Below are 18,439 nucleotides of genomic sequence, written 5' to 3' on the forward strand. Positions count from 1 at the left end.
CCCTTTGTGTGTAGAAGTGTTTCCTAATTTCACTCCTGAAAGGTCTGGCTCTAATTTTTAAACTATGTCCCCTAGTCCTAGAATCCCCAACCAATAGGGATATCTACCCTATCTGTTCCCTTTTAATATCTTGAAAACCTCGAATAGATCACCCCTTAACCTTGTAAATTCTAGGGAATACAACTGTAATTTGTTTAATCTCTCCTCATAACCCTGAAGTCCGGGTATCATTCTGGTAAACCTACGCTGCACTCCCATCGAGGCCAATATATCCTTCCTAAGGCGCGGTGCTCAGAACTGCTCCCAGTGCTCCAGGTGTGGTCTAACCAGGGTTTGTATAGCTGCAGCATAACTTCTACCCCCTTGTATTCCAGTCCTCTAGATATAAAGGCCAGCATTCTATTGGCCTTTTTGATTATTTTCTGTATCTGTTCATGACATTTTAATGATCTGGGCCCCCAAATCTCTTTGGATCTCCACTGTTTTTAGCGTTTCACCATTTAGGAAGTACCCTGTTCTAGCCTTTTTAGGTCCAAAGTGGATGACCTCACATTTGCCTGCATTGAAATCCATTTGCCACAGTTTTGCCCATTCACTTAATCTGTCGCTATCCCTTTATAATTTTATACTTTCATCTATAATGACGCCTATGTTTGTGTCATCAGCAAATTTGGATATATGACTTTTTATGCCATCATCTAAGTCCTTAATAAATACTGTGAATAGTTGAGTCCCCAACACATCCCTGCGGGACACCACTAGTCACATCCTGCCAATCTGAGAACCTCCCCTTTATCCCTGCCACTCAGCCAGTTTCGTAACCAGGTCAATAAATTGTCCTCAATTCCGTATTCTCTTATGTGGGACTTTATCAAATGCCCTCAAAGTCCATATAACTAGCATCCATAGACATTCCCCTATCCACTACTTTAGTCACATCAAAAATTCAATCAGGTTGTCAGGCATGACCTACCTTTTCACAAATCCATGCTGGCTCTCTGATCAACTGAAAATTTTCGTGGTGTTCAGTCACCCTTAATTATAGACTCTAGCATAATTTCCCGACAACAGATGTTGGGCTAACTTGTCTATAATTCCCTGGTTTCCCCCTCTTGCCATTCTTAAATAGCGGAGTGACATACGCAGTTTTCCAATCTAAAGGAATGGTTCTTGAATCAAGAGAACTTTGGAAAATTATAGTTAGGGCACCTGCAATGTGTTCACCTACTTCCTTTAAAACCCTGGGGTGGAAACCATCTGGTCCTGGGGATTTGTCACTCTTTAGTGCCATTATTTTCTTCATTACTGTTATTTTACTTAAGTTAATTTTATTGAGTCCCTGACACTGATTTAATACTAGTTTCCTTGGGATTTCTGGCATGCTATCCTCTTCCTCTACTGTAAATACTGACGCAAAGTAATTATTCAACATGTCCGCCATTTCCTTATTATCAGTGACAATATCACCAATATCTTCCAATGCACTGGGACCATTCCAGAATCTATGGAATTTTGGAAGATCACAACCAATGCATCCACTATCTCTGCAGCCACCTCTGAGAACCCTAAAATGTTGGCCATCAGGTCCAGGCAATTTGTTGTTTTTTTCATCCCATTAATCTCTCCAGTACTTTTTCTTTACTAATATGAAGTACTTTAAGTTCCTCACTCTCATTAGACCCTGAGTTCCCCACTATTTCTGAGATGTTTTTTGTGTCTTCTGTGAAGACAGATACAAAATATTTGTTTAACATCCCTGCCATTTCCTTACTCCCCATTATAATTTCTCCTGTGTCGGTCTCTAAGGGACCCACATTTACTTTTGCTACTCTTCCTTTTTACATACCTGTAGAAGCTCTTAGAATCTGTTTTTATATTTCAAATCTGTTTTTATATTTCTTGCTCGCTTACTCTCATTCTATTTTCTCCCTCTTTATTTTTTGGCCATCCTTTGCTGGTTTCTAAAACTCTTCCCACCCTCAGGCTTACTATTGGTAACATTGCAAGCCTCTGTTAATTTAATACTATCCTTAACGTCTTTAGTTAGCCACGGATGGATCACTTTTCCCGTGGAGTTTTTACTTCTCAATGGAATGTATAGTCGTTGAGAATTATGAAATATTTATTTAATTGTTTGCTTATCTACTGTCATGCCTTTTAATCTAATTTCCCAATCTATCTTGGTCAACTTGCCCTTCACACCTATGTAATTGGCTTTATTTAAGTTTAAGACTCTAATTTCAGACTTAAAATTTAAAACCTCAAAATATGAAATGAAACTTGGAGGGTGCATCGTTTTTGTTGTGTATAATGGGAGTCTGATTAACAACAATAAGATGTCACTGGTACAAATGCTTTGTAAATCATGGTTGTGGATTTGTGGAATCCAGTCAATGTGCTGGAGATTGAATGAGCTAAGGTTCCAGGTTAGACTGTTGAGTAAATGGAAACTGGACAGCTGGATTTTAATGAGTAATCACAATTTAAGCATGTGTTTAGGTACGTAGATTTTTTTCAATTGTCTTTCCCTCTCCCTGTTAGTAGGTAGTTTTTTTGTGGCCTGCTGATTGTTTCCATGGATTTGGGACATGCAAACCAGATTAGCAGAGTACAATGGCTAATAACTTCATGGAGTCTTAAGTTGTTGAGCCAGTCAGAAATGAGTCCATACAATACTGTACATGTTAAGATCCCATTTCACAGACAATGGCTGAGGATCAGTATGTTAATTTGCAGTGGCCACGCCAACGTAACCTCAGTTAATTAATATGTAAGCAGTCTACAAACTTTCTAGTGTGATCTGTTACAGTTGGTTAATGTAGAATGAAAATGCTGCTATTTTGTCCATAGTGTGTTAGAATTGGGAATATTACCAACAATTTAATGGTATGCACATGTATATTGTGCAGAATGAAGCTGTCTCTGTTTTAAAATGGTGTTTGGTATGCATTAATGAGTTGATTGTTGTGATAAAGCAAGCTGGGTGTGTTTTGCTCAGACTTGTTATCTGGGGAGTTTGCATATGTATGCTGTATAATGCATTCCAAGCTGGGTGGATTTCATCACTCCCCTTCCTATGCCACCTTCCCGTGCAAGCGTAGGAGATGCAACACCTGCCCATTCACCCCCTCCCTTCTCACCGTCCGGGGCTCCAAACACGCCTTTCAGGTAAAACAGTGTTTTACTTGTACTTCTTTCAATTTAGTATACTGCTTTCGCTGCTCACGATGTGGTGGTCTCTACATTGGGGAGACCAAATGCAGATTGGGTGACCGCTTTGCGGAACACCTCCATTCAGTCCACAAGTGTGACCCTGAGCTTCTGGTCGCCAGTCATGTCATTTTAATTAAAAACAGAAAATGCTGGAGACACTCAGCAGGTCAGGCAGCATCTGTGAAGAGAGAAACAAGAGTTAACGTTTCAGGTCGATGACCTTTCGTCAGAACTGGAAAAACCTGCTGAGTTTCTCCAGCATTTTCTGTTTTTATTTCAGATTTCCAGCATCTGCAGTATTTTCTTTTTGTGTGTAATTTTAATTATCTGGACCACTCCCACTCTGACCCCTCTGTCCTCGGCCTCCGACACTTCCAATGAAACTCACCGTAAGCTTGAGGAACAGCACATCATCTTTCTATTAGGCACTTCACAGCCTTTTCAGACTCGGCATTGAGTTCAACAATTTCAGATCAGAACCCATTGTTTTGGACGGCAGCTGCTGCTGCTGATTCTGCTATTCCCATTTACACCTCCTCTAGACCCATCTTTTGTTTCTTTATTTGTTCATTACCCTCTCCCTTCGCCTCGCACCATCATCCCTTTTGTCATTTAAGCTCTCCTGCCTTCCACCTTATCACAGACCTTTCCTTTTGTTCTTTCCTCCCTCCTGTAATTGCTTAATACCTGCTACATCGCTAACCTTTTCCACTTCTGATGAAAGGTCATCGAACTGAAATGTTAACTCAGTTTCTCTGAGTATTTCCAGTATTTTCTGTTTTTATTTCAGATTTCCAGCATCTGCAGTATCTTGCTTATTTATGAGCATTAATGTTGGTAGTTTTTTCCCACATTTGTGGAAATTAACAAGCAGTAACGTATGGACAGTATTTTGTTCTGATCTCTAGTTGTCATCGGGATAGTAGAAAAATGTGAGTTCCGTCTAACGGCACTTCACTAATGTGGAATTGAGCCATTTTGTCCAGCAAGGCATCGGTTTGATCCTTGGTCTGTGCTCAATTAGCTGAACTCCCCTAGGGTGGCAATAAGCGTCATGCAATTGGCCTTGGAACCCTTGGGCTAGCGTTCAAGAACGCTGGACGAGGGGCAAAGTCACCCAGGGTGTTGTCTTCGGCCCCTGCCACAAACTACGTTCCCTAACCACCGATTCCATTTCCCTCCCTGACCACTGTCTTGGGCTGAACCAGACTGTTTCCAACCTTGGTGTCATATTTGACGTTGAGCTAAGCTTCTGACTGCATATCCTCTCCGTCACTAAGACCACCTCCGTAACATCGTCCGTCACCGCCCCTGCCTCAACCCACCCACTCTTGAAATCTTCATCCATGCTTTTCTTATCTCCAGACTAGACTATTCCAATGTTCGCCAGGCTGGCTTCCCATCTTCCACCCTCCTAAACGAGCTCATCTAATTTTGCTGCTCGGATCCTAACCAGTGCCAAGTCCTGCTCACCCATCACCCCCGTGCTTGCTGACCTCCCTTGGCTCCTGGTACGCCAACGCCTTGATTCTAAATCTCATCCTCGTGTTCAAATCCCTCTGTGGCCTTGGCCCTCCCTATCGCTTTCCCCCCTACAACCCTCCCAAGAACACTGCGTTCCTCCAACTCTGGTCTCTTACGCACCACCACTGCCTTCGCCCCACCATTGACGGCTGTACCATCAGCTGTCTAAAGCCTAAGCTCCGGAACTCCCTGCCTAAACCTCTGACTCCACCTCTCCCCATTTAAGATACTCCGTAAAACCTACCTCTTTGACAGAGCTTTTACTCGCCCAGCCAAATATCCCCTCCTTTGGCTCGGTGTCAGTTTCTGTGACGTGCCGTGGAACATTTTCCTATGTTGACGTTGCTATAGAAATGAAAGTTGGTTTTTAATTGATTATTTTATGTTTATTTTTCACAGGTGGTTTCCATGCCATTTACATGTATAAAATTGGAATTTTGAACTATCATATACTTTTAAAATGGCCATAGTCACATTGAGATGTACTGGTATCACGCACACCAGTAATCACAATTAAATGCTTGCCATAACAATCAAAATGGCTGTATAGCCCATTTCTAAAAATGTAGTGAAAATAGAGTTCCAGTACATCTTAATGATCACAGATGCTTCCAGGTGTATGTTTTGTTAGTGCTGATCTATTACTTGAAACTTTTGTCCTTAAGCTTGTATACAAATGACCATTCAAATTGACGTGATTGGGTAAACTCTGAGCTAGTAGGAAGTGGCTCAGTGTGATGCAACCTGGAAGAGTTGCTACAATGGCTCTTATTTTCCCTTTCCAATTCTTCTGGCTGACTGTTCCTTCCTCTCCTGCATTAATACTTATCCTGGGTACAGATCTACAGGAGGTGGCAGCCATTTGATACCTTATCCAAGGAGCCACTCTTTTTATGAACCTGGGTCATGAATGTTGCTGGGATTTGTGGTATTAATGGGTGCCATTGTGGCAGAGTTTAGTCTTTCCTTACCTGATGGCCTCACATACATCACCTTGGGAGAAGGAGGACTATTGAATAGCGATGAGAAACAGCAAGCCTGGCGATTGTGTTCCTCTTTCCCCATCCCCAATAAAGTATAGGAAGAGTACCACATCTTGACTGAGGGAGCTAGTTCAATGTGGACATTGGATCGAAATCTGTGACTTTCCAGATCTATATGGCTGTGTGATTGGCATATTTAACCATGGAGCCACTGGTACTAGTGTTCTGAAAATACTTCACAAATTTAGTAAGAAAACTTGCAGATTTTCCTGAAATTTTTACAAAGTTTTTTTTCTTGAAAGAAAAATTCTTTGGCCAACCTAATTCAGAGATGCTTTATAGAGATAATTTTGGTGGAAAAGTACTGTAGCATCTGTCAATTAGTGTTCTTCAATGTATCTTGTCACAATACTATGTGGGAACCCATCAGCTTCCTGCGTCTTGCAGAATTTGCATTCACAGAAACCCCACAGTGCAGATAGAGGCCATTTCGGCCCATCGAGCCTGCACCGACACATATCCCACCCTATCCCCGTAACCCCATGTATTTAATCCCCCTAACACTAAGGGTCAGTTTATCATAGCCAATCAACCTAAACCCGCACATCTTTGGATTGTACAGGAAACTCTCGATTTACCGGCACCTAAATAACCGGAAACCTCTGTTAACCGGCAAAATTCAGGAGTAGGTTCAGGTAAGTTTTACTTCATATTAGTGGCCGTTCCTGGATCTGTGGCTGTGTAATCGGGGTTCCTGCACTGTTGCTAAGCAACAGGGACGCTTGGTCTGTGGCCGGGGTTCCTGCAGCTATTGCTAAGCAACAGGGAAGCCTGGATTTGTTGCTGTGTACAGAGCTCTCGTACCTTTTACTATACCTCTCTGTAATCCGGACTTTTTGATAAACCAACACCACGCCGGTCCCGTCGGTGCCGGATAAAAGAGAGTTTCCTGTATAGAAAAATCCAAATTGCCTGTCTTTGTTTAATGTCTGAACTCTTCATAAATGTGTTCATTAGAATTGAATACATAACAGCTCATGCTTCGTTAACTAAATAAACCACAATATGGAAGTGCATTTCATTGTCTTTTTTGATCCTGCATTTGATTTGTCCTGTACTTAAATTGACCACAAATTAGAACGAATGTTTTACTTGCACTATAAAATCCCTGTAATTTGATAGCTTTACTATTTTAAGTAGTCTAAGTGATGTCAGGGAGGTTTAGCAAATCCAGACTTGGCCCCCTCCCCCCTGAACACACTCCTCGTGTGCCAGTTTGGTTTAGTGGCACATTCTCGCCTCTGAATCAAAGTTGTGGGTTGAAGTACATAATCTAGGCTGACACTTCATAAGTATATTGAACTAAGTATTATGAATGCAGGAATTTTGAATTATTTCTTTGCGGTGCTGATTTTCTGTCACTAACTATGGAAGGACTGCAAATGACTGTATAATCAAAACTCAAGCCGTGTAATTGCAATAAAAGGTACCGCACATATTCCAGCATCTTGGCATTTTTTGATCTAATTTTAAATCCTTTTGTTAAGTAAATTGCAATTTTTTTTTGCCAGTGCTGAAGCTTCAACATTTCTAATTCAGTTGATGGGCAGACATTAACCAAGGTATCTTCATACAGTGAGGATGGAAGCTAAGGGATATGATTTTTGATAATTTTGGTGCTTCTCCCACGATAGATGTTTATAGATCCACTGAAAAATGTAGCATATTTATAAAAAACCATGAAGGCACGGTTTAAGGTGCAAACTCTCCAAAAATGGGGAGACTCTGTCAAAAAACACCTTTCAATTTGCTGGAACTTCAAATGAGAGGACTTAAAAACTAAATTAAAAAAATGGCAAGTAGCTGGATTATGTGCAGTACCATTTATTCTTGTGCCGATTAATATTTATTATGACTTGCTATGCCGATTAATACACACATTAATATATTGTTTACTTCCCTTGGGGTTTTCCTTGAAATGTACCAATTGACCTCCTCTCATACCTGTAATTGGCCACTATGTGGTGCATGAACAATGTGAGTTAACGTGGAATTTTCTTCCCCCGCCCCCTCCTGCATGACTGCTTCAGCCACCTTGTTCTTCAGTCTGCTTTGTGTATATGTTGCCATTTAAGGCATGGACTAAAACAGTTCCTTTTGGTGCTGCAATTGGCTTCCAGCAGCACTAGAGTTGCTTCATCTCCTCACTGATCTGCCCCTATCTGCAAAGCAGCAAAGTAAACATGTAATGACATACTTGGTAGTGTGTTCTGGTGATCATTGCAGGTTTGCAAGTTGATTATTTAAAAAAAAAAAATTTAATGCAATATTTCAACTAACTTGACTCTTACTGGGAATATACCTAATTTGGGCAGGTTCTTCTGAAATAACACCTTAAAATGTATCCTGTAATTCAATAGATGTCTTAATCTTATGCCTATGTAACCTGAATCTCTCCATTTGGCTGCCACTCTGGACCCCTAGCCCGTTACTTCTATCTCTCTCCTCTTGGATACTTCTCTTTCCCTTCCTCTCACCTTCCCCCCCCCCAATAAAAATCCCAACCCCAACCCACCATCACTCCTCTGCCATCCTACTATCCTGTTGCAATACCAGGCTTGAATCCCCATTGGTTAAGACCACAGCTACTCTTTGTCCCTCTCCGCACTCTCTGAAAGGCCCATTGAGGCACCTGCCACTGCCTCCTTATCAGCAGCAACCCAACCCCCCCCCCCCCCCCGGCAATCCATCTCTCTCACTGACCTTCCCGTGTATTGCGTTCGCTGAGGGCTAATCTGACCAACCTTCTTGTCCACTCTACCCAGCACTGCCCCTTTGGACTGTTGCCAGCAGATCAACAGTCACCACCTCTCTTCGCATTTCCCACCAGAATGTCCATTTACACAAGGCTAACTAGGCCTATGCCGTCTGTGACCTTATTGTGGGTGATTGCATTGATATCATGGCTTTGACAGAAATTTGGCTCCTGGATGGTGACACCTTTGCCCTTTGAAGTCTCTCGGTCTGGTTATACTTTACATCATTTACCCTGCCCAAACTGCCATGGTGGCAGTGTGGCACTTATCACCAAATCACACCGTAGTCTCTCCCACTACTTCTCTAGTACTTTTTTCCTTCTTTGAGCACCTCACCTCACCTCCACCGTCTTGCCCCTCTTTTAAAGTCCTTGCTCTTTACCACCCCCAATCTGACCCTGCGTTTTGCACGGAGATAGCCTCCTTCCTTTTCAGCCTTAGTCACAAATCACATTCTCTTTGACTGTGGTGCACTATTCCACTTCAACCTCTCTGCAGCCTTTGACATGGTTAACTGCACAATCCTCCTCCAGTGTGTCTCCTCTGTTGTCCAGCTCAGTAACCTCCTCTACCCCTACAACTTCCAGCATGCTCCTGCATTCCTCTGACTCTGGCCTCTTGTGTACCCCCATCAAGTTTCTGTACTGGTCAAAGTCACCTCTTCATTTCATTTACATACTATATGTACCTTGATGTTCTCCGGAAGCATTGGACCAGCTTTTGCATTTATGCTGATGCGCAATACTACATTTTCACACGGCTTCATTTGTTCTGTCAGCAAGACTGCTTTCTTTTACCTCTGCAACATTAAGAACACACAAAATAGGAGCAGGAGTAGGCCATATGGCCCTTCGAGCCTGCTCCGCCATTCAATAAGGTCATGGCTGATCTTCGATCTCAATTCCCACATGATCCCCATGTCCCTTAATTCCCCTGGAGTCCAAAAATCTATTGCTTTCTGCCTTGAATATACTCAATGACTGAGCACCCACAGCCCTCTGGGGTAGAGAATTCTAAAGATTCACAACCCTCAGTGAAGAAATTTCTCCATCTCCTCCTCTCCTGCCTTCACCCCTTCCTCTCCCTCTTCAGTGTCAAAACCAAATTCTTGCTTTTATCACCTTGTATCTGACATCTCCACTGTTCGCAGTGACCTATTCAAAAACTACAAGACCTCCAAGAATGTCTTTGGCCCATGCCCCGTCCACTGTGAGGCTCACGTCCCCATCATCTCTGTCCTTATTATGCTACACTGGCTTCCCATGTCTCAGACTTGACTCACTCTCTCTATTTGATGATTTGCTGAAGATAGTACATACTGCAAGCACAGTGTACTGGGGATGGAGCAGGTAGGTATCAAGTCCAGTGGCCGGGGCACTGATCAAATGAACTGCTCCTTCCTGGATGACGTCAAGCTACTTGAGCGTGTTGCTGTGGTTCCACCCATCCAAACGAGTGGTGAGTTTTCCACCACACTCCTGACGAACCTTGTAGATAATGGTGAGACACCAAGGGGTCAGGAATGTTGCAGATATTCTGCCTCTGCCCTGCTCTTGCTTGTCAGCAGGAATGTATGGTTATATTGAGAAATATGGACTGCAGATTAAGTTTGTATTTAAAGTACTTTCAACATTTAAAAAAAGTTAGTTAGAAGAAAAAACAATTCACGTACTGACTGATGTGTGACACCAAAAGTCAATGATCTGTTTTGCTGTTTGCTTCAACATTTTAGTGTATTCGGTGACATAATGGGTGGCAGTTGGAGGCAACTACAGGAAACTTTGGTTTATCCGGAGGTTATATGTCCGGAATACTCGATCTAACGGCAAAAATCAGGAGCCGTTTTCTATAAGGTTTTTTAGTTCTCGTTGCTTTTTTTTTCCCCCCGGTCAGGCACTGCAAGGTCTGTAGCTATAGCAACAGCTTCAGCTAGAGACGCTTGCAGCTGCAGCCGACTGTTTTGAAGCAACAGGGTTTGTTGATTCACATGGAGCTTTTCAGTTCCGTATGTTTCAACATTATGCTAGTATGTCCGGCACTTTTGATGGTACAGCACCAGCTCGGTCCAGTCGGTGCCGGATATCAGAAAGTTTCCTGTACAACAGGACGTGTATTTCAAATTTGATTCTCTTGGTTAGTATAGAAAACCTGAGAGAATTGAATAGGGTAGCTTAACATGGGCGTTAGAATTTCCATATCATACTGCATGCTCCAGCGGCCCTACTGAAATTCATAACTGATCAATGTGGTTTATTAGACATTTGCTGCATCAGCTTTTTGCATGAACTTTTGCCTTAAAAATCTTCCAAAGCACCTTGACCTAAATGTATACATTGTACTATTACAAGATGTTTTAAATAGCAGTTTCAATCTAGATGGATACAAAATGAATTATTGTTTCCTATAAGATAAGCATTTAAAATATTTATAGTCTGTAAGGTCTTTTTCAAGTTTGTTATTGGAGTACTGTAGTTTAGGTTTATGGATTCAAATACTCAATTTTGACTCTTATTCTTTATCGAATTAGCTGAATTCCTAAGTGATTTCTGTACTTATACAAAGGTGTGTAAAGTTGCGATTGTTTTATCAGTGGGATGGAAAGGAAATATGAAAGTGCCAGTGAAAATTAAAATTTCTGGAGTGCAACATACTTGTGTTCCATCTAAGTGAATTTAATAATTGTGATATTTCTCTCAAAAAGGATCCGGTATGTGGAATCTGGGTAATTTTGTGGTTTTCAGTTGTGCTGTTGCACTGAAATCGGTGCCAAGTCCATAATAGTGATGTAATTTCATCAAATTTATAGCAAGTTACTGATTACTGCTGGGTTTTTTGAATGGGAAGGTTTAAAAAAATTCAGCAACCATTTTATTTGGTTGATTATAGACTTGGTTATAATGCATAATCTTGAACCGCAATATCCCCAGTTTTTCGGACCAATGATGGTTCGCATTACCAGCTGTGTATGGGGGGTGGTGACTGGATAAAGGAGAAAAGAACCAGAACTGCACCCGTATATGCATCATGAATGGGTTTGCTTGCCACATGATCACTGTATGAATTACCCTTTCATTACGGTATTGTATACAGTGATCAAGTGGGATGCCCACCAGCTTTTCCTGTTGCCTCTGAAACCATCTTATTTTCCTGTTGTGTACAAAAGGCAGTAAATACCACTACTTGCCTTTTTTTTCCTGTTGAGTGCAAGAGCCATAGATTTATTTTACAAGTTAGATAATTACACAGAAGCAGAAATACAAAGAATATAAGTATTTGGGAATAGTCATTCCTCAAGAGTTAAAATATTGTTGGAATGTATTTCTTATACAGTCTTTTAATTTACGTTTGGGAAGGTTAATACTTCATACACTTCAATGTAATGTTTGTATGAGTGAGGTGAAATTCCAGCCCTCTACAGAGTTGAGCTGGCCCTTGGACTCAACTGAAACTGAATTTGGTATTGAGGAAAGGTTGCAGTATGTGTTTCAGATCAATAGGCCTCTGAATAAAAAGCTCTTAATTAATCAAATTTAAACAGCACCATTGCGCCTCTAGTTCATTGAATTACTTGATGAGTTGCTGTTCACACCCTAGCCATGCCGTGCATATCTGTTAATGCACTGACTGTAGATCATCTGATAACCGTAAAACAAAAATTTGCGGTGGGTAATAACAGCGAACGAGCAGCATTTGCTGTTATTACCCCTTTTGAAATTGACCGCAACTTCTGGATTTAGCGGGTGCGCATCCTAACGTGGAAATCCTGAAGTTGCGGCCAGTCCTTCACTGCTCCAACACTGGTTGTGCTCTGGCCATGGGGCCCCCCCCACCCCAAAGCCGGCACTTGGTGTAATCAGTGAAACTGGCAAAAATGTGGGCTTTCCCACAGTAATATCGCTGTTAAATACCTAATTAAAACTTCGATTAGGTGTAACTAGGGTTTTAACAGTGTATTGACTGCTAAAATAAAGTTACGGGCCTGAAAAGCTAATTTAAATTTTGTGGAGTGTCAAATTTCTTCATTATGATAAATATTACAATTTTTAAGAAACTTGAAAAAACATTTTTTTAAAGTTTGTTCATGATACAGGAAACTCTTTTTATCCGGGACCAGCGTGCTGCCGGTTGATCAAAAAGTCCGGATTACAGAGAGGTATAGTAAAAGGTACGAGAGCCCCGTACACGGCCACAGATCCAGGCGTCCCTGTTGCATGGCAACAGGTGCAGGAACCCCGGTTACACAGCCACAGATCCAGGAACCCCGGTTACACGGCCACTAATATGAAGTAAAACTTACCTGAACCTGCTCCTGAATTTTGCCGGTTGAGAGATTTCCGGTTATTTAGGTGCCAGTAAAAAGAGAGTTTCCTGTATTTCAGTTTCAAGAGTCCCAATTTTTGTTTTGCTCCCTGTTAAATTTGTAAAAAGTCAGGATAAAAGCAGTTTCTCATTTCCTGGTTCCTTGTCTGAGAATTCTGCAGTGATTGGTTGCTTAGACAGCTTGTTGACGTCACAGCAGATTGCACGAGGGAATCCCCACTATAGAGCGCTGAAATCACTTGCGTGTCAAAAAAGGCAAACTTCTTGTTACCGAGATTGCGAGACTGCTGACTGGAGATTCTGGGCCAATGCTTCTCCATCTTGGCTAATCTGCAAAGGAAAGAGCCTGTCAGCTGCCAATAGTTAAACTGCAGTTTCCGTCTTAGCTAAAAGCATATTTTAAGCCGGTCCTGTGTATCTACGGTCATGTATAAAACATGATATAGAAATGTTCCTGTTCCATAAAGGACAAAAGCTGTTTCCACCACATTAATAATCAGATAAAATGATGTGGCTGAGTGGGTTTATTGTATTTGGAAAAATAGACATCTATGATTTTAAAAAGTAATATGGTGCAGTATGCAATGATGTGAACTTTAGTTTAAACTATAAGTGGTGATGCTTACATGACCATGTTTTTACAGTTTGTTTATAATTATGAACAATATTTTTATAATTCTGTGATCATGGAATTTTCAAATTTGAAGCCTTCTTGGCCTAAAATGGAAACAAATTGCATTACTTATTTTGGTGAGTCTGGGGGAAAATATATTTAATGGGCTACTTTCCCATTCACACAAATTCAGTTGTTACCAAATTAAAAATGGGTATAGATTTGTAGTATAATTTCTTTTAGAAAGATACCACTTTTGCAAGTTTGAGTTAAAATTAAAGTTGCAACAATGCATTCAACTGAGAATTTTGTAGGTTGTTTGGCAAACAGCGTGAAAATTCCATTCATCGTGTATCTGAGCAGTAAATACTGGTTTGAAGCATCAGAGGCTGAGGGAAAAGTAAGGTATTTTGTCCCTGGAGTCTGTTCATTTATATGAAAGCTCACTTGGAACCTCTAGAGGCAGGTACTGTGCATAGCATCCAGGGTTTAAGAAGAAAGAAAAAAAAAAAATCTCCATTTTTTCCCCTCCAATTTAATTCTCGCTTCTCTTCCCTGCCTGACCCCCCCCCCCCCCCCCACCAAATAAAATGGAGATTTTTTTTTGATGGCCAATATTCAATCACCCGAGTCTCGATGGAGCTTTGGCAGACTATTTGACTGCAGGGAGAATCGCAGCAAAGCCTTATTCTTTCCTAGCTAACTGCCACGCACATTCACTTCCCACTGTGATTACTTGATAGTTCACTGGCTGATGTTCCTCCACTCCATCCCCTTTGCTAACCCAGAGAGGCTCCTAACGCTGCCTCTCGTTAACTCAACACAGACTGGGTATCCAATCTGCAACCTTCCTGATCTGTACTGCTCAGATGCTTGTTGGATAAACTTGGCGAACCGTCGGGGGAAGCACTGTTGCCTTTGTAAGTGAAAATGGCTGTGGGGATTCACCTCTGGAAGAAATTTTAACAAGGAAAATTTGTTTTGGCTCAGTTTTTATTGATCTATTTTTTCTTCTCTCCAACCAGCTACAGTATAATTAATCCCCTCTTTGTCCTGTAACATATTTAGTTGTTTAAATACATTTATACGATTTACTTCAATGGCCTTGCCAGTGGCCAGATTCAATATGTTTACTTGAATTCTCTATTGCTAATTTTCTAATTCTTAAATTATATTTCCTCATTTTTGAAATCTCAATCCGGGTAAACATTTTGTCGACCCCCCTTAAGTTTAAAATCTTCGAGTGGTATCAAGGTTTTTTCTTTTTGATTCGACTCTTTCTTGCAGAGTTTCTCCCTTCCCCTCTTGCAGATGTTGACTCCTTGCTGTGTTATAGTTCCACATGTGCAAACTTCCAGCAGGATGTGCTGGTTAGTGATCTGGAACAGGAGCCCTGGCTGTTTGTTTTCCCTGTCCATTTTAACCAAGCTTTTGGTCACCTGTCCTAATATTTCTTTGTGGCGCGGTGTCAAATTTTGTCTGTTACGCACCATCTTACCACGTTAAAGGCGCTATATAAATGCAAGTTTCTGGTTACCTGGAATCCAAAGTAAAATGAGACTGATTTATAAAAGCTAAATCATAACACTGGCATTTGTGCTCGACCTCCAACACACTTCTTCCCCACCATCCCATAATGACATTGCAGTCACTAACAGATTTTAAACTGGTTTAATTATTAAAGGTTAAAATTAGTATAATAACCTATGTTCATCTAAATTGTTCCTAAATGTCAGCATTTAGTGAGCACGGAGAAGCTTATTGTTTTGTACAGTCCTGAGAAACTCTTGCTTGATTATGTAGTGCATGTAGCAAGGAATACATGCAAGGATTTAATGGGCAGCATGGACTAGTTCTAAATAATTGACAAGGTAAACAATAGTAAATAGACCATTTACATATTTTCTAAAACCTGGGACTAAATTACGCTCGCAATCTATCTAGGTTAATAACATTCATTTTTTCCTTTTCTTTCAGTACATCTTTGGGGAGTTCAGCCCTGATGAATTCAATCAATTCTTTGTAACATCACGCAGCTCTGTTGAGGTAAGCGCACTCACTATCGGCAAAACCTGGAATTTTTATTTCTGTTCATTTATTGCACTAATTTTTAAGTGCCATTTTGACTACTTGGTCTTAAATTATATGCCTAGCAACTGATTAAGAGATGGACAAATTTTTGACCAAATAATGGTGCCAGTGGCTGTTAAAGGTTCAGAGGTTAGTGCTGTGTATAGATGGACTGGTTGAGGATTTTTCAGATGGATAGGATTTTGTACTTTTTAAACTATTTGCCATTTCTGACCACTTAAAAGATGTGTTTGGTTGGAACTGGACAAGACTATTCTCTGAATCCTGAATAATATGAAGATGATGTAAATGTAGGCATATCAATAATAACTTATATATATATAAATCGATATGTCAGCTTTCCCCCCTTTTTAAGCTTCTTTAAGCTTTTTCAGGCCTTTAATCTAATGTGCCTAGTGATAATTCTGTAATGCTGTCTTCATACAGTAGCTGCCATATTTCAGCTGCATTGCTGTTGGAGCCTGCTTGTACCACCACTTTGGGATGGGTCATGGTGGAACTTTAGACGTGCCAATTTGAGTGGCACTCAATAGTCTCCAACTCCAGTCAACTTCTAATTTAGAAGAGTCGATGAATATTTTCAATTACCGTGTCCCTAGAATTGTAGAGCTTTTTAAAAAAAGAAGTGGTATTGAAAAATGGGTTTTTGGACAAAGCAAGTCCACCTCGGAGTAGCTTCTGTTTCTTTCAACACCGACAACTTTATACTCTGCTAAAAATGTTAGTGCAGTATCATTAATAAAGGAGCAATATAAAGACAACGGCAAAAGGCGCGCTTATTTTTTGCCAATGTAAGCCACTGCATTTGAAAAACAATTTTGATATTGTAAGGTGTTACATGATGGAAATGATAAGTACCTTAATTTGCTTCACACATTCCTTTCACAATGAAGCTGTTATGTTTTTTAAATGCAGTTAGCTTTCTTGTAGATATTTATAGGATGGAACCTGCGTACATAAATTACTTGTGGCAGGGTAGCCGTGTAAAGTCAAATCATCTCTGAATCGCTTATGTTGCAATTGCACCTGGTGGTTGATCTTAAAGTTCCTCTTTGAAGTGTAGCGTGGTGAGTGAGTGAGTATCGTGAACAACTGAGCCTAAACTGTACCAAAAAAAAATCTGTTTTACTTCCATTTCACTAATGGAAATAGGTAGAAAATTGTGTTGGGTGAAAATAAATTCACATCTAATCTGTGGTAAAGTAAAAGGTGCAGTTTATTGAAAACAGAGCTCTGGGAGAAGCGTCTCAGACCCCGCGGTCTGTGCGAGCACCTTCTCCCCGATCAACAAAATTCACAAGCTTATATACAGTACAAGACTGGAGCACATCGATAGCCTTGATTACATTACTTATTCCTTGGCCAGTCTGGCTTCGTGGCAACAGCCGCCCCCCTCCCCAATTATATTCCTTCAAAAACAACCTAATTATAACTTTAAATCGTTAGCTAAGCCCCTTCTTTTAGTTCTGTCTTTTATCTAAGTTTGTCCAGTTATCTGGACAGCAGGGTCCTTTCTTACTTCATTGTGACTTCGGCCGATCAGTGACTCGTGATTGGACATGGCTAACCTTGTTATTGCAGCTTCTCATATCTCCACATGCTTAATCACTTTTGTAGTTCAGTCCATTGTGTTTTTAAACTAGTCTCGACTGAAACTAGGTTGTCCTGCTGTGTCGCTCGACTGCAACATTCAACTGGTTCAAATCCCAATCCTTCAAATTGTATTGTTACAATACCAGCTATGCTCCCCTAGAGACTATTGAAATGGTTCCATAACCTGCTAGCCACGTGTTGGTATCTTCGGTCCAGGATGTTTGGGCATTGCGATGGATCAGTAAAATGTAGCAGTGTGATGGCAAGATTATGACTTTTTCTGTAATTCTCTTCCTCCTGGATAGCATTGGTATACAGGCATTTTGAGAAGTAGACCAAGTTATAATGTAATCTTGCTGCCCGTTTCAGTAGCTCAAGGTCTGCTGGACTGGGCCAGGTTTTCTTTGTGCCATTATATTATATTGCTTGCAACAAAAAGATATGGTGGCATATAATGCTAGTGGTTCTTTGTAATTCTGTTTAAAGTATGATGCTAAACTTCTGTTTTTTTTGTTGCCACAGCTTCCGCCGTATAATGATAAAGTCTTGCATGTCAGTCAATCAGCGGGTAAGTGTTTGATTTCAGTACATTTGCTAATTTTCTACTTAGCGTGATAATCTAGGAAGGATCTAGGGACTAGGATAAAGTTCAATGTACAATTAACTTTTGAAAATCACATCTCAAATGAATATAGAATTAAAATGTACAAAAACACGTCTCCATTTACTCCTTTTGTGTAGCAGTCCTAATGAATGAATGAATGTTTGATTTCTTTTCGTGCAAACTAATTGCACTGTCAAATTGTCCCCAGCAAAAGGAGTGCATTTAAAAGACTAGTAGCTTAAATAAGCTTTTTCATCTGCAGTTTCTCTCAGTTCTGATGCATGCACATAGTGTGGCTGATTTCTTATATTGAGATCTGATTCAAATGTTTAGAATAATTTTATAATGAAAAAGATTTTTAATGTACAGGAAACTTTTTTTTATCCGGGACCGGCGTGGTGCCGGTTGATCAAAAAGTCCGGATTACAGAGAGGTATAGTTACCAAGGTATGAGAGCCCCGTACACGGCCACAGGTGCAGGAGCCCCGGTTACACGGCACTTGTGCAGGAGTCCCGGTTACACGGCCACAGATCCAGGAGTCCCTGTTGCACGACCACAGGTGGAGGAACCCCAGTTACACGGCCACTAATATATAGTAAAACTTACCTGAACCTACTCCTGAATTTTGCCAGTTAAGAGAGATTTCCAGATATTTAGGTGCCGGTTAAGAGAGAGTTTCCT

The 18,439-nt window shown here is 40.8% G+C and overlaps 1 protein-coding gene across 1 annotated transcript in view; it reads left to right on the forward strand.

The window, feature by feature from the left end:
• usp10 (ubiquitin specific peptidase 10) overlaps positions 1 to 18,439 on the forward strand; it is an 84,290-nt gene that overhangs the window by 15,551 nt on the left and 50,300 nt on the right. The window contains exons 2-3 of the mRNA XM_085991781.1: positions 15,447 to 15,515; positions 17,676 to 17,721. Coding sequence (XP_085847907.1) covers positions 15,447 to 15,515; positions 17,676 to 17,721 — 115 coding nt within the window. The remainder of the gene's footprint in view (positions 1 to 15,446; positions 15,516 to 17,675; positions 17,722 to 18,439) is intronic.

The sequence above is a fragment of the Somniosus microcephalus genome, chromosome 6, assembly GCF_052327205.1.
Source record: "Somniosus microcephalus isolate GS21.2 chromosome 6, FLI_Smic_1.0, whole genome shotgun sequence".
Lineage (NCBI taxonomy): Eukaryota > Metazoa > Chordata > Chondrichthyes > Squaliformes > Somniosidae > Somniosus > Somniosus microcephalus.